The sequence below is a fragment of the Haliotis asinina genome, chromosome 14, assembly GCF_037392515.1.
Source record: "Haliotis asinina isolate JCU_RB_2024 chromosome 14, JCU_Hal_asi_v2, whole genome shotgun sequence".
In the NCBI taxonomy this organism is placed as follows: Eukaryota; Metazoa; Mollusca; class Gastropoda; order Lepetellida; family Haliotidae; genus Haliotis; species Haliotis asinina.
Genome location: NC_090293.1, coordinates 15,532,661 through 15,549,591, shown reverse-complemented (window position 1 = coordinate 15,549,591; position 16,931 = coordinate 15,532,661). Strand labels below are relative to the sequence as shown.

Sequence of the window (16,931 nt, the reverse complement as noted above, 5' to 3'; positions counted from 1 at the left end):
CAATTGGGAACCGATGATATGTGTCAACCAAGTCAGCGAGTCTGACCACCCGATCCCGTTAGTAGCCTCTTACGACAAACATAGTCCCCTTTTATGGCAAAAACTGGGTTGCTGAAGGCCTATTCTACCCTGGGACCTTCAGGGGTCAACACCTTGGTTGAATTGGTGACAGTTCAGTTTTTGTTAACACTGAACTTAATTCAGGTTGTGGAATAAAAACAATACTGCACTGATTGTTAAATTGTTTATTCGCATTTCATTTTGTAATCAGATTAAAAACTGAGTCTTCAAAACGTCTGGCCTTTGTGGACAAAAAATGCCTTCATCATAAATAACAAAGACTAGTATATAAATTCTCTCTGTGAAGCAGCTCTTCCGGATCACAAATCAAACATATTTCAAACAAGAGAGACAGCTGATATTGTACACTGGCTCTGGTTGTTCATAAATATACACGATATTTGGTTTTCTTGTCACAGACTTTATCTCAAAGTTACCCTACAGAAAAGTGTCACATAATCAGACTAGAAGTAGTTATTACAATATATCAACATTAAAGAAACATTAGTGATATATTTTCAGTTAATGAATCATTCACTATGATATGCACTATCCATAATGATAACATCACAACATTATCCCCCTGGACCCCACTTCACTGAGCAAACATAAGGCTAGGACTGTTGTAAGGCTATATTAATGTACACCGTTCGATGTTCATGACATCTGTCATCGGATTGTCTGCTTCAGACTCTATCATTTAAACTCCCTTGTCATATAGCTGGAATATTGCTGAACAAAAAAACTAATGTAACAGTCCTAATTCTATCCTCATAACGTTGATCAACGTTCATGTTGTCAGTCACTGGATTGTCTGGTCCAGACTCCACTATTTACAGATCACCTTTTATATAGCTGGAATATTGGGGTGTTAAACAACAAACAAGCATAACAGTCATACAACATATCCCAAGTTAGTAGATCGATGTTCATGACGTCAATCACCCGATTGTCTGGTCCAGACTCTACTATTTACAGACCACCATCATATAGCTGGAATATTGCTCATTACAGCATTAAATAATAAACAAACAAATATAACAGTCACAGTATTATGATCACCTTGTAAAACAGGGTGACGATGTGCACCAATTCTATATGTCTCTCTTTGGTCATGAAGTAAGGTTTGCAGCTTAGCCATGAATTTCATGGCCAAATAAGTCCTAAGCACCAAGTAACAAGCAGATTCTGATAGTGCAAGGGAGGCAACTTTTCAGTATAAGCATGTAGTCTTAATAAACATGAAGTAAGAAAATAGAGACTGAAAACAGTGACATCTAATATACCCTGATATGTTACTAAAATAAACTGCATTTGGATGTCATGAGGAAAGATGCTAGGAGACGATAATAGTTGTTACTATGGCTGGTATTTGGCATCTAGTGGATAACTGAGTCAGTGAGTTTAGTGTTACAGTGCTTTTAGCAATATTCCAGCAATATCACGGCAGGGGTCACCAGAAATGAGTTTCACACATTGAGCCTATGTGGGGAATGGAACCCATGGGGTGACAAGCAAATGCCTTAACCACTACATAGAACAAACTTTCTTGATAATGCTACAAGAATGTGTATTGAAACGTCACCCTCACGAATGTAGAAGTTATTATCCATAAACTTTGTCCTACATTGTACTTCCTAACTTCTAAAATGCCAGTCAGAGAAGCCTTAACCGCTGAATAACAGGAACAATTTTGATAATGTTCTTCTTATGTTCTGAAAATGAATAATGCATAAATGCTGTTAAGCAGTTAACCAACTTTCCCCTTGCCTGCTTTAAAATATAATCACATCCACTGTCTAGGAGAAATTCATAACATTACAGAACCACAATATTCTTCATCTGTCAAAGAAAGTTTATTTCCAAAATTACCCTAAATCTAATTTCAAAATCATATTTTAGCCTCAGACAATCCAGTGATCGATGTCATGAGCATCCATCGTTGCAACTTGGTTGCAATAACAAACATCTATCAAGTCAACGAGCAAGCCTGACTGCATGATGGTATTAGTCTCTTGTTATAACAAACTTGGGTTGCTGACACAAGTTCTAACCCTGATGTTCACAGGTTGGGAGGTGTTGGTGTGGGAAGATGGGCTACAACTACCATGTGGAAATACCTCCAAAAACAGTGGGGGTCATAGATGTTTTCCACTTTACTGGAACCTGAGACTAAAAGGTTAAAGCACTGTGTATGCCCTGACCACAGATTATGACTGACTGACTGACCGACCTACAAAGTCTGGTTTTACATGGCTTTTAGGAAAATTCCAGGTACATCACGGCAGGGAGCACCCGAAAGAAGCTTAACATTGTACCTATATGGGGATTTGAACACGGGTCTTTGGCATGACAGGAAACGCTTTACCCACTAAGCTATCCACTGCCCTACAAAGACTATGAGCAATTTTTGGATTTAAAATCACTGGGAAGATACTGACAGTGAAACATATAGGGGATTACTTAAAATATGTCATCATCATTGACATCAATACCCGATATCACCATCACTGATATCAATAACCGATATCACCATCATTGATATCAATAACTGATATCACATCATTGATATCAATAACTGATATCACACAATGAAACATCTCAAGAAAAAACTCAAAGCAATAAACCAAATGATATTCAAATACACTTCATTTGTTCATCCACTCATCATCACTACAAAGTTTGCAGCAGCTGCATCAAGCACTGACATTCGACCTTGACCTTGTGACATCATGTCGGCGTACTGCTGTCCAGTGACTGGTCACTAGGACTCTCATGTATCTGCAAGGGGCGTCGACGAAGAGCTTGTTCCCGGAGTGCAGTATTGAGACGGGAAGCACCCCACATCCACTGCCACTCTGGGATGAGGTTGCACAACCATGACTGGAACAGACACAGTAGGAGGAGGTTATAAAGAACAAGATGATGTCATGAAATGGCATTGAGCAAGTGATACCATTATCCACTGTTCTCGTCAACACAAAAACCTGAGTTTTTCACGCAAAAAAATAAAAACACGCAAAACATATTTAGCTTGTGTGCTTTGGATGCATAGATTCTGATCTAATTTTAAAATCATCTTAAAAAAGCAACATATAGAAATATATTAAATGATTAAATATTAAAAATATTAATGATTCCGGATTGTGTTGAAAATTTCATGCGCAAAAGATTTGAACTACATATTTACACCTGTATTTCTGCAATACTCGTACAAAACCTACCGCTAACACCAATTATCGGAGATTGCAAATGGTTTGTTGTTTTACACCGCACTATAAATTGTATTGTTAAATACACTGTAAATTATCAAATTTGGAACAGACAATCCAGTGATCAGCAGTATGAACAGGGGTGGAAATAACCCATAGCCCGATATCCAAGTCTAGTACTTTTTCTGTCAGGCAAGCTCATTTGTATGTCACGCTGTACTGGTGTCCAGTGGACTTTCCATTGTTAATGTTGTTTATTTAAATAATCAACCAGAAAATTGGCTAGCATAGTGGAAACATTATCAGGGCAAGTGATTTTACTAGTGCTACTGTACCGGGGTACATTAACAATTCAAGAATAATTTCCATCACTGATGAGCATCAATCTATGTAATCGGGATACAATGACACGTGTCAACCATGACAGAAACCTGACCTTTCGATCCTAGTCACCTTTTACGAAAAGAATGGGTTTTCAGAGAATTTGATGCTCTAAAATCTTAATAAGAAATTGATAGGATAAGTTGGATGGCTCAAACCATCTATGTGCAGTCAGATCTGAGGATGTTACTGAGTCTGGGATAGCGCAATTTTTTATTTGGGTCCAGCAGAACAGACTCAAGCATACACATTTACGTGTTATTTATGTAAATATCCTGTATATGGTTGTAGAGGTCATGTCCTCATGATGATCATGCTTCTGAGTGACAGTCACCTGGAAGGCATGTGGCAGATAGCCTGATGTCCGTGCCGTGTATCCTAGTGTCTTGATGGCGTTACGAGCGTACACTGATGCCGTGGGAATGAAGAGGTTGGTGTTGGACAAAGTCTCGCTGTAACGGGTCATTCTCGTTGCAACATAAAATGGCATCAGGGACTGTATGATGATGCCTTTGTCTTTGTACTCATAGTTAAGAGATCGAGCAAAATAGTCGAGAAAACTCTGAAACAGCAACGTGTTACAGTGCTCTGTGTAGATCATGAATGAAACACAACATGGTACAGAACCTGAAAGTATGTTCCACGAACGACAAAAGCTGCTGTCAAGGCTACGGGACAAAACGCTGTAATGGCTAAGTGACACAACTCTGTCATAGCTAAGGGACACAATTCTGCCATGGCTAAGGGACACAACTCTGCCATGGCTGAGGGACACAACTCTGTCAAAGCTGAGGGACACAACTCTGTCATGGCTAAGGGACATGACTCTGTCATGGTTTTAACTCATTTAGCCCTGGAGCCACTCCACTGCCCAACACCTGGCACCTCTCGCTGACTGCCTGATTGCTGCGACAAGGCTAATTAGTGTTAATCATGCCTGATTTCCCTGGCAGGTCTCGGATATGACAGGAAACTGTCTAGTCTCACAAACAAGTACTGATTATTTAATTGTGTCGTAAAGATGTAAATGGGAAAGAGGCCATATTACAGCATTTCATGTAATTTATTACCTGTGTCTCTCATACCCCTTTGCCAGTGTGTGCTGTATTTTTATCAACACATACGCGGTCTTTGTACGTACGAGATGAACAAATATACAAATTCCTCCTGTCTCTCTCATCATATGGACTGAATTATAATATATTATTTACAATAGAGTTTAAAAATAGGGGGGCTTGTATTATAATCGTCTAGACTATTTCAAGGAAAGTATCAATAGGTGTGTAAGTAACATGGAACATATAGAGATTTATAGTTTGTCACTTTGTTCATCTTAACTTAACGCTGCAAACATACATCACCATTCATACACATACATACTGCATGATACATTTATCATTACTCGATGCTAAACAAAGCTTCCCGTCATGTGAAGGGATAAAATATCCCGAATGTAACGCATTATATCTCAGTTACTCATTATAATGGCTGATACTTTGACCAATCGTATCGTGAGAACCTGTCACATAGGAAGGGCAAGGTGATGGGGCGTGGCCTAAATTTCTGAAGAGCACGTTTGGACACTCAAAGTGATATGGTAGAGATTGATTATTGTCTTTATCGTTGACCAATGGCTATGTTGTGTTTCGGCTGTATCAACTATCATGCAACAATTTGTGTATTGTAAACATAACATCAGTTACTGTAATGATGTATGAAAGAAACACATAAGACATATGGGAGTAGACTGACACTATGATGAGTGTATTCGTTCTCAGATGGTGAACACACATGTCTTAGTATTTTGGACATGTAAAAGAATAACAACTGAAATGCAACAATTGAAGAGAATGAGTGAATTTAGTTTTACAGCGATTTTAGCTATATTCCAGCAGTATCGCGCGGGCTTCACACATTGTGCCCAACAACTGACAAGAATGGTATACTGTACCATTTGTACAACAGAACTAGTGCATAAAGCGTTATCGTCCTTGGAACAAGTCTTTATGGTAGGCCTCAAAACAGTCAACGCACAAAAACACATCACAGCTTGAACATCTGCATTTGATGTCTCGACGTTTGCCAGTCCGTTTCATTGTATGTAAGACATACTTAAACCAAATGATGTCCCTCTCATATCATTGTGAGAGATTAAATTGTTCAAAACATCTATGTCAATGGCAGTAAAGACGAATTTACGCACATGCATAATAATCTATGAAAGAAGCGTTTTTGCTGACACATTGCTAGTGTATACTGAATATTTTAAGGAAAGTACTAATAAGCTGGTCTGTGACTTACATATAACAGATTCAGTTTGCCGCTTTGGTTCATCTAGATTTAACGCAGAAAATATACGAACATACATGCATACATATTGTATAATGCTATTCCTTGCACATACATAAGACAAAGGGTCATGGGATGGGCGTCATCAAAGTTCCCGAATAGGACGTTTTGTATCTTAACTGTTCAATATAGTCCCTGATTTGTTATCTATGACCAATCGTATCATGAGATACCTGTCACATTGGAAATGACAGGTGATGGGGCGTGGGCTAAATTTCTGAAGAGTATGTTCGGTCACTAGACAGCTTGGATACAGATTGACTATTGGTTAGATCGTTGACCAATCGATATGCTAGATTTCGGCTTTATCAACTCTAGCTATCATGAAAAACTTTGTGTATCGTGAACATACATAATCGTAAGGATGCCTGAAATGTACACGTAGGACTAACAAGCACTTTGACAAGTTTATTTTTTTTCTAAGCGCTCAAAGCGCCACAATCTGATTATTTTTACCCCGGATAACCCAATCCAATCATTGAGTAGAGATAGTATTTATTTGCGTATACTTTTTGCGCACACTACTTGTACATCAAACATAATGGCTTGCTGAACATTTCAATATAATCTGTACATTGTTATGAATAAATATCATAATTCAAGTACATGTATTATAGAATTAAAAAAAGTAACACGATACTGATTTATTGTGATGTATACACTTGTAGTTGAATCTCCCCAAATATTTATGAAGATGGGCATACTTATATTTGTTTTGAAAGCAAACGAGGTTCAGAAGATTGGCAATGGGCGTGACTCCACAAAACAGGTTGTCCAATGATGTAACAGCGCATAAGTTTGTTTTACACTTGTCACAGGACAAGTTTATCTGGACATGCATTCGACCAGAGGCTGTTATTTTGAGGTTGAAAGAGGTGTTCATATATTTAGTGGTGTCTGATTGAATGATTATACGCATCAATTCCGTAACTGATATATTCTCCTCCTTTTACTGACGATGGATCTGATACACATGTTCATTACACAGGATAAGATAATTACAGAGATCAAATACAAACGTTTCTTACACAATGCTTATGTAAATTGCATTGAAAAATCACATTTCAAATAAGCATGAAACAGCTTGAACAAAATACCCCAGTTACCTTTGTATGGTTTATGTGTACTATATACGTATATTATGAGTAGATGCAAGAGTTATCACTTCATATTCGATTATGTATTATTGTCAACTTTCAAAATCAATAGTCGCAAATGAATTAGGTCTAAATTAGTAACTTGGTTTATTTCAAATCTACACGAACATGAGTGTAATACAGTATTGCTATTTATGTCTACGATTCATTATATGAACTATTACAATGAATGAATGAATGATTTAATTTAGAAGAAGGTTTTGCTTAACCTTGTCACCGTTAATTCAATCAATGTGCAAACATAGTATCTTAGTATTCACTCCCAATGACGAGTAACAAACACGTACCTCCTGTAACAACATCTCATAATCCCTTTTCTCGCAGACATGTGTTCATTTGCCTGTATAAGCCCCCAACATTGCAAGCAATTGTTATCAAAACACATTAATAGTTCTTCTGATTAACACAGAAAGTAATCTCTCTAGTAAGAAAGGCTAATCTTTGATCATTACTGCTAAATTGATTGAAATTAAAGGTAATGTACGAATATAAAATGTAAAACCCCCAATACGCGGCTCTCGCTGAATGAGAGGTGCTTTTCATAACCCCCAATATGCGGCTCTCGCTAAATAAGAGGTGCTTTTTATTACCCCCAATACACGGCTCTCGCTGTGAGAAGCTAATTAATTTGCCGCATATATGCGACTCTCGGCCTTAATGAGTTAAGGGACACGACTCTGTCATGGTTATAAGAGACACAACTCTGTCATGGTTATAAGAGACACAACTCTGTCATGGTTATAAGAGACACAACTCTGTCATGGTTATAAGAGACACAACTCTGTCATGGTTATAAGAGACACAACTCTGTCGTGGTTATAAGGGACACGACTCTGTCATGGTTATAAGAGACACAACTCTGTCGTGGTTATAAGAGACACAACTCTGTCATGGTTATAAGAGACACAACTCTGTCGTGGTTATAAGAGACACAACTCTGTCGTGGTTATAAGAGACACAACTCTGTCGTGGTTATAAGAGACACAACTCTGTCGTGGTTATAAGAGACACAACTCTGTCGTGGTTATAAGAGACACAACTCTGTCATGGTTATAAGAGACACAACTCTGTCATGGTTATAAGAGACACAACTCTGTCATGGTTATAAGGAACACAACAATGTCATGGCAATGGGCCACAGCGTTGTACAGGAAGTTGCTCCCTACCTTGGTAGCAGCATACACTGTCATCTGAGGAGTGATCTGTGAGCAGGCACCAGACGATACCATGACAACAGCACCTTTCTGTCTGGAATATAAAATAACATAAGTACCATGACACTAGCAATGAGTAAGTGTGTTATAGCAGCAAGTTTGCTCAATGCAGTAGTAGACACACTCAATTTGATCAAATCATAAGTATAGGTATTCTGCTCACAAACACTGAAACTTGTGTTTTTGGTACACATAACTAACAGAAACTTGTACAACTGCGCCACCAGTGACTCTCCATAATAAAGAACCTCTGAACCAACAATCTTATAAATCATCTTGTGTAAAACAATTATCTTAAAGATGTACATATATCTTGACAATATGGTCCCACAGATATACACAACAAACACAATGTCAAAACAGACCAGGCCTCAATTTCTAAAAACAAACTTAAGTCTGAGTTATGACTAAAATTTGAGTTTTACTCAAATTTATGAAAAAACATTTCACAGAATGACCTGAAATCAGTATAAAACTCAAACTATAATAGACAATTTGAGTTTGGTGGATAGAGATTACTTAAGTTGTTTGGGCATTTATATTTCAAAAATATACTTGACTTAAAAATTCAGCTGTTTCAAATTGTGAATCTCAAGTTTGAGATTTGACTAAAAACTGAAGTTTGTTTCAAGAAATCAGGGCCATGATAGCTTCCTGCTCTTCAGAAGTGTAGAGGAAATGAAATGTCACACTTCAAATTGTGAGTTTAAGTCTGCAGCTACCATTGATACAACCTTTTTTCCATCCTCACATACCTTTGTACCATTTGAGGAAGAATCATGTGCGTCATCTGAAATATGAAAAAGTAGAAGATATCAGTAATAACAACAAAAAGACGTGGTCATCAATATCTCCTGGAACAGTGTTCTGTTCCCACCATAACATTCATGTCCTGAAAATATATACATTTGGTTTGCCTGTCTACAACACTTACTGAGCAAACCTGGTCCCTTTGGGGATACAGTGCATTAAGTCAAGAAATGCATGACAAGGGAATTAATTCTGAAAAAAAATCAAAACAGTTTCCATTTTTGAACTCCATCAAGACATCTTAGATTGATGTGAGAACAAACACAAAGTTCTACTGGCAAACAAGGATAAGTTGGACCGGCGAAGAGAATGCGTTTATGAGAAGGAGGCAGTGCATGGCAAAGAGCAAAGCCATGTACGGGGCATGTTGATGAAATTGATTCTTTGTGTAGCTGCCCATGCCTTGCTCATAAAACTCTCACATGGTCAGTGTAGTAACTGCAGACAACCTGGGTCCCCTTTGCTCATAATGGCAAATCACCAGCTCTCATACGTCCTGATACAGGTCAGTTGTCAGGTCAGTGCTCAACATATCCTTGTGTGCCAGTAGTATGCAACTGTATTTCCCCCAGTACACTGGAGGTGTAGTATACATACCATGGTTGCTGCTGCCACGTTAACATTAATTAGCTGCCACAGGCGCTGAAACGATACAAGATTTATACACTGTTACTGACCATGGACTGAATGAAGACTATTTGATAACAATATTCACAGGATGACCTATGTCAAGGCTTACACAATAATTGCTATTTCAGATATTTTTCAAATCAAGAAGCAATCATTCTTTGTTACCACCAGTAGATGATTGATTCTTGTGCCTGTTTTGCCAACATGTGAAATTTGTTTTAATATACCACTGACGTAGCTACGAGATAAGTCATAGTGGCAATTTTGAACAGAATTGATACTACAAGTATTCTCGTGATAGGCAGTCAACGTGTTAGCAGCTGATTTGACGATGACACCTCCTTGAATCTATTTTGCAGACACTGCTGATAATCATTGAATAATGAAATGTGAAGTTACAAAATTGATACAAAATTCGGAGAGTAGAAAACGTAACTGATGTTGAATACTATAGTATATTTCAGAGCAACGACCTCAAAATTTTCATTCAGCGGCTTCATACACTTCGCGTTACAACTGACAGATCGGCATGAACTGAGCAGTTGCTCATAAGTCCTGGGTTCGATTCCTCACATGAGTACACATGCCCCCTGCCGTGATGCTTCTGAAATATTGCTAAAAGCCGTGTAAAACTATACTTGCTCACTCTTTCAGAGAGCATACGTAATGTTGGCTTACTATACACTTCCAACATTTGTCATCGTGATCTTTTACATAACACTGCCAAACAATTCTGAGAGGTTGTTATTGATGGTTCATGTAAACTCAGGTAAAAACAACCCACAAAACTAAACGGAACCATACATATTTACAGCCAAATCTTCACTGATACCAAGAGATTGTGTTCCGTTTTGTCAAGTTTGTCTTGAGAGTCACACTGTCAAACACAAACTGTTGTTCATTTTAACCTCTCATACTTACTTCACGGGGAACATCGAGGAAGTATTGAGGATAGTCGTACATGACACCCACATTATTTACTGAAAAGAAAAATATTCTGAATATTGTCGGTGCTTGAAATAAATGGGTTTAGCAAGTAGCAAGCACTTGCTACCTGGTTTAAAAATGGGTAGGAAAATCCTTTACCAGGCAGCAGCATTCGTTTGTATTATTGTTAATTCCTCAGTCCTAGTCCCATTACTGTCGTTGGCCATATGTAACTGTATTAGGTTTCCTTGTACTAGTAGATGATGTTTTATCGTCCTTATGCAGGAAATGATTGTCAAGTATCAGAAGCAGTAATGTTCTACTCAGCATGAGCACTGAGTTGACTGGTTCTGTCGCAATTATTAGTGATCAAGAAAAGCTTCGATGGACATTTTTGGGGAAAGTAAATTTACGAGCGAAAGTGCAATTCCCCCAGCATACTAACTTTCCCCCAGCGTTGGGGGAAAAAGTCGTTTCAACAGCTATGCTGTGCTGTGCTCGTAATGCATGCTCAGTGAATAGACTCACAAGCAAGTCCCGAAACAAGTAAGCAGTAGTCTAACCGTAGTTGTGTAAACAAACAAGTAAATAATCTACATGTTACATAAAAACACATGTTGATTGTGATAATCAGACGCTGTCCCAGAGAAAACTCAATGTCTGGTTTATTCACATCTACACATCTACACGTCTGCCTGGCTGTCTGCTAATGTCAATATGCAATGCACAACTTCAATCATCGACAACATCCAGTTTGAAACTAACACCTCTCGGGCTTATAAGCCATAACCATAGAGCTGGCTAAGCGTATCAGCAAATGAACCAGTGGCCACTGAAAAAGTTTCGTTACACTTGAGTGCACACCCACCGGCTCTGACCGGGTTTGGTATCGCGACTGCTTCGTTTCGAGGGAGGTAAACCCAAGAAGAAAATATTGCACTTTTTATCTTCAGTGATTCTGTTCTGTTTGTTTTATCTTAATCAGGAATGCATTTTATAGATCATGAATAAGTGATATCTGTGTTTTAATCATTTTGTATTCTTTGCATGAGACACTTAAGTAATTGTCATGGTATATGGACAAATTCAGGTATTTTCCACTTCTTTGGTATTCAGGAATATACCACAGAGGGGGCTTGTCTTATACGTGCTGTTGCACTCACTACACATGGTGATATGTCATATATGTTCAGCTAAATTAAGTCTAGAAAAACAATTACAAACCATTTTTGATAACTTTCATGAAACACAGCAATAAGAGTAGAAGTATTACATCAGAGTAGAAAAGACAATATTACCTTACAATGATTCATGAGCTTGAAGAAAATACATACAAGTGATATTAACTCCCTGTTATTAAAAATGAGTGAGTTGGGTTTTACATTCTACTTGATGAGATAATGTCAACTCACTAAAACTAGACAGCGCACTATGGAGCTATTCAGTTCATCACATAATGATTCAGAACAGAGATCCACAAAATATATATTAATGTTAATAAATGTTTCACTGACATTTTGATTATCAAACCTCACCTAATATTCCAATAGTCTTATCTTTAATTCTCGCTTCAATTTTCTTATATGTGTCGGTGGTATTGTTGAAGTCCACAGCAATGTAGCAAGTCTCCACATGAAACTGCTCCGCTGTAACAAGAGTTGGCATACTACAGTGTTAAGATACTAGTATATCATGGCATCTCATAAATCATCAGGCCATGTTTGTTGTACTGTTGTTAAACGCTGCTCTCAGCAAAATGTCTGTTATATGGTAGCGGTCTGTTAATAATCGAGTCTGAACCAGACAATCCAATGATCAACAGCATGACCATCAACCTAAGCATTTGGGATATGATAACGATGACACGTGCAATCGATCAAGCCAGTGAGTCTGAACACTGAAGGGAGGAAACTCAGCATCCTCCAATCCACTGCTAAAGATGTCTACCATATTGACACTCATCCAGCCTGTATAGGGCGATATTCAGACCCAAGTCGGTCAAAATTCTAACATGGTAATTTAAAAATTCCTTATTCTTGTTTCTATGTTTATACATTATGCTATGATAATGGAGTTAAAACTTGACTTGACTAACAAGTAAATCAAAAGTCTAATCAAAACTGCATATCATATCTAAGATCAAGTTTATACCCAAACAGGCAAGTGCCATGTGATTTTGGCTGATGGCAGAGCATGTGTATAATAAACTGGGCAATGACAACGATTTCTTATCTTTATTCGAGATGTTTAGAGCACATGATGCAGTTTATAAGATAAGAGCCATTCATTTTCAATAAATGTTTCAAGCATCACAAGATCAGGTCATCGTCATTGGTCATTTGGAGCGATATAGAAGTAGCATAGCTCATAACAGTCACTGACAGCATGGCTTTCAGCCACACACTTTCAGCCCTGCTCATCAAAGGTGAAACTGGACTTTCACAGTCAGTTATCTCCCTTGTCTCATGAAGATGTCTTAAGACACATACAACTGGAGATTTCTCCAGGGGAGTAGGGTCTCTTGCCTACCCCTTCACCCTTCAGTCCTCTGTGGCGAGGACTGGTCCTCCCGTAGCCTTACCTATCTCTGTAGCTGCCTTTTCTAGTCTCTTCTCGCCCCTGCTGATGAGGACAATGTTGAGGCCCCGACTTGCCAGTTCCTGTGCATAAGCACGGCCAATTCCCTCACTGCTTCCTGTCACCACTGGAACAAACATGGATGAAATGTGTACGGGAGTTGTCTAGGATTGGAACTCAGCGCACCCATCATACAGTGAGTACGTAAGGTTTTACAGCACTTTTAGTAATATTAGATCAGTATCACTGAGGAGACAAAGTAAAATCTCTATAGTCACTTGCCCAACTGGCTAGTGATTTTCATGGGGTCATTTTGCAACTATATCACTGTCTCTCGGACTTGTTAAATTATAATACACTCTTAAATCATGCAAGATTAAGGCCTGACAAAAATTTCATCAGATTAACAGCTTAATGATGAAACCTGTGTCATGCCGACAATATCTTATTCTCATCTACTTTTGACAGTGTGTTTAAGATTTATGTTTCTCTAAATACTTAAGGCAATGGGGAGATTCCTTAAAGACACATGGGCTAGTGTTTTGGATAAAGCTATAGATACTTGCGGTCTGGGGTTAGCTTAAGGCACTCAGGACACGACTCGCCTCATCAATGCTCAAGAGATAAAGATCTACTGATAACAGAGAGGGAGGGAGCATGGAAGTTTAAGACAGGTTGTGAGAGCACACAGAGAGAGAGAAGCTAAACTGGGAGGCTGGGCCTAGATTTTCGAAGCTCTCTTAGTGCTAAGATAATCGTAAGTTATGTTAATGTATGGTACTTACGACCACCTTAGCACTAAGACAGCTTTGAAAATCTAGGCCCTGCTCCATATGCTTCATCACACAGAAGTTACTGATGAAATACAAGATGAACTGGACACACGCTGAATTTAGTGTTATGTTGTTAGACCCACCCTGCTTGGGTACATATTTGTGTAATCTTTTGCTCAGTTTCTACATTCAAATTTCAGGCTTGTGAAGAATTTTGTGGGCCTATAACTTTCAGGCATAGCTACTATGACTGGCTAGCAAAATTTGGCAACTATTTCCCAAACTGGCACCATGAATCACCCTCACACATTGTACCCATGTGGGGAATCAGCTCAGCTACACCACACTGCAAATATTCAAAACTGTGTTTGCTCCTTTCATGTAAAAAGCAATCGAAGAAATCTCATACAATAGTATGGCAGTCCTGGACTTGTCCTGGGGTACTTCTCTATACTGTGATTTTGGCTCTGGTGCATTTCTGTATGGCTTTAAAGTGATATTCATATTATTATCAGAAGAAGCAAATTTCCTCCCAAATTTTGTCATCCTTGATAACCCAAAAGAAATATTTTCATCTTTGTAATTGGTTAAAGGTCACATGCAACCAAAAAATCAAACATAGTTAAAACACATTTATCACTTAATCATGACATATAATATGCATTGCTGCTTCTAAAAAACCAAATAAACAAAATTATAAGCGTACAATTGCGATTCAAAAGTGCAATATTTTGTACTTGGGCTTACTTCTCCCGAAACGAAGCCCTCGGGAGACTGAACCCAGTCATAGTGAGTGGATGTGCACTCAAGTGTAATGACGGCTTCCAATTGGCTGGTTCATTTGCTGATATGCTGAGGGTTCATTGTGTGTACAGAAAGATGATCTATTTGATGGGCATTTTAGAAGTATGGCGAGTCACAAGAAAGTAAGATTCTTTATGGATAACCGCTTCTTTTTGTGCAGTTGATGCATCGTTTCAGTATGGATTCATACACTGTTGTCAAACAAAATCATATACACTAAAAGAAGTCGTTATCCATGAAGAATGTATATAGAGATGTTAGGTTTTGAAAATACATGTTCTCTGAATTTGCACTTGATCCAATCAAAAATCATCTCAGTAGAGATGGTAAACTACTGCATGGCTGGAATCTGTCATTCGTCCAAGTACAAAGCAGGACTTGAAACTGACAAGAGTTTCCACCAGTTTCCGTCAGATCCAATCATCCGACGAAAATGAATGTAGTTTGTTTGCAACCCACAGACATAAAAACATGTCATGTGTATCACACCTGTCTAATTACATAATGTGGCAGAGACGGGCCTTGGGTGCACGAGTCATAAATCAATTTATTTTCTTCATGTCGTATAGGTGTTAAGTTCAAATTGCACGTGGTCAATGATTGAAGCTGTGTAATGCATGTTGTCTTTAGCAGACAGGCAGGCAGACATATAGGTGTGAATAAACCAGACACTGAGCTTTCTCTGTGACAGGGACTGCTTACCACAATCAACAAGTTTTTTTATGTTATGAGTAGACTATTTAAAGTTTGTGTACACAACCAAGATTAGACTACTGCTCACAACCTCAGACTCTGGGCATGCATACTGTTTCAAGCTCCGCGAACCTATTCACTGCGCATGCGTTATGGACGCAGCACAGCGCACCTGTTGAAACCAGTTTTCCCCCAGCGCTTGGGGAAATTTGTGAAACGTTTGAACTCCGATTTCGCGGGCTTTTTTTCATCTCGTTTTTTTTAACTTTATAGGTTGAATTGGCATTTGTTATGATTTGTTTCAGTAAGTGCATGCTGAAAGGTACCAGAATCTGCAAAGTTGTGTTTTACGGTGCATGTGACCTTTAAATTAGTAATGTAATAAGACTTTTCCCCTAAAGCTGGTTACTTCATATGTAATTTCTAAACATATAATTTCATTACAGTTAGAGCCTCTTTACAATGTAAAACCTTTCACATGAATGTCAACTGTAAATGATGATCTATTTGGGCTGCCTAATATTATTTTGAGTGCTTATCTTCAGCTTATGGTCAAAGGGGGACAACTTGTGGTTTTTGATCTCTCATCTCCATGAAACCCGCAAGAGGTTACCCTACATTCAGACATTAGAACAGTTCCGTCACGGATTATCATTAGTAAAATCAGCTGCACACAATTATGCTTTTATATTAAGAAATATTCCAACGCGATTTGTTGCAGTCAGACGATCACCTGCCCAAGGTCCGAACTCCTTCCGAAGGTCCCACTGTCCTCCGAGCTGACTTAGCACGTGGTCGTTCACGACGCTCAAGAGACATCGTGTGAGTCGTATGGCCTTCCGTGCTGTATACAAGGCGCCCAGAATTGCAAACGCATCTCTTAAATGAGAGCAAGTTTTTAATATCTCCTTGAGTAACAACTGAAAACTGTCAACAGCCGCCATGTCTAAACATTACTTCCGGGGCACTGTGTCAAACCGAGTGCGCATGTGTAAGATTGATCAAAGCGGTAGTAATATATACCCACCCGATATCTTTAATCGCTTAAATCACGGACGCAGACTTTGACCACAGATTCAGACTGTTAAATATATGGTCATTGCTAAGATTAGTTTGTTGTGAATGGACTAGTCACCTTCTGCTATAAGGTAGCAAAAAATTAGAAAAACGGCTGGTATTGAGACAAATATTTCGGTAGCGTACAAACTGTGCAATTTGCCAGTTTTGCCAGTAGGCAAGACTAGGTATTTTTAGCATAAGCACAATTTACATATATGCAAATGAATAGTATTTCTGTTATTCATTTCTGCTTTTCAGATTTAATTGAATGCAAAGTAAATCTAC

General features: G+C 38.4%; 1 protein-coding gene across 1 annotated transcript; it reads right to left on the bottom strand.

The window, feature by feature from the left end:
• Positions 1–230: 230 nt before the first annotated feature.
• LOC137261123 (inactive hydroxysteroid dehydrogenase-like protein 1) lies at positions 231–16,574 on the bottom strand. Its single transcript, XM_067798817.1, has 9 exons — positions 16,321–16,574; positions 13,322–13,444; positions 12,276–12,386; positions 10,735–10,793; positions 9,781–9,825; positions 9,129–9,163; positions 8,326–8,407; positions 3,988–4,215; positions 231–2,943 (listed from the first exon to the last, which is right to left on the bottom strand). Exons 1-9 carry the CDS (start codon positions 16,529–16,531, stop codon positions 2,791–2,793), a joined length of 1,047 nt encoding a protein of 348 aa, XP_067654918.1. The 5' UTR covers positions 16,532–16,574; the 3' UTR covers positions 231–2,790.
• Between the last annotated feature and the right edge of the window lie 357 nt (positions 16,575–16,931).

Excerpts from the sequence above, each read along its gene's own strand:
- LOC137261123 (XM_067798817.1), bottom strand. The coding sequence starts at position 16,531 with ATGGCGGCTGTTGACAGTTTTCAGTTGTTACTCAAGGAGATATTAAAA. Across the intron at positions 12,387-13,321 it reads AAAGGCAGCTACAGAGATAG|CGGAGCAGTTTCATGTGGAG; the intron begins GTAAGGCTACGG and ends CTCTTGTTACAG. Across the intron at positions 2,944-3,987 it reads ATCTGCCACATGCCTTCCAG|TCATGGTTGTGCAACCTCAT; the intron begins GTGACTGTCACT and ends TGTCTGTTCCAG.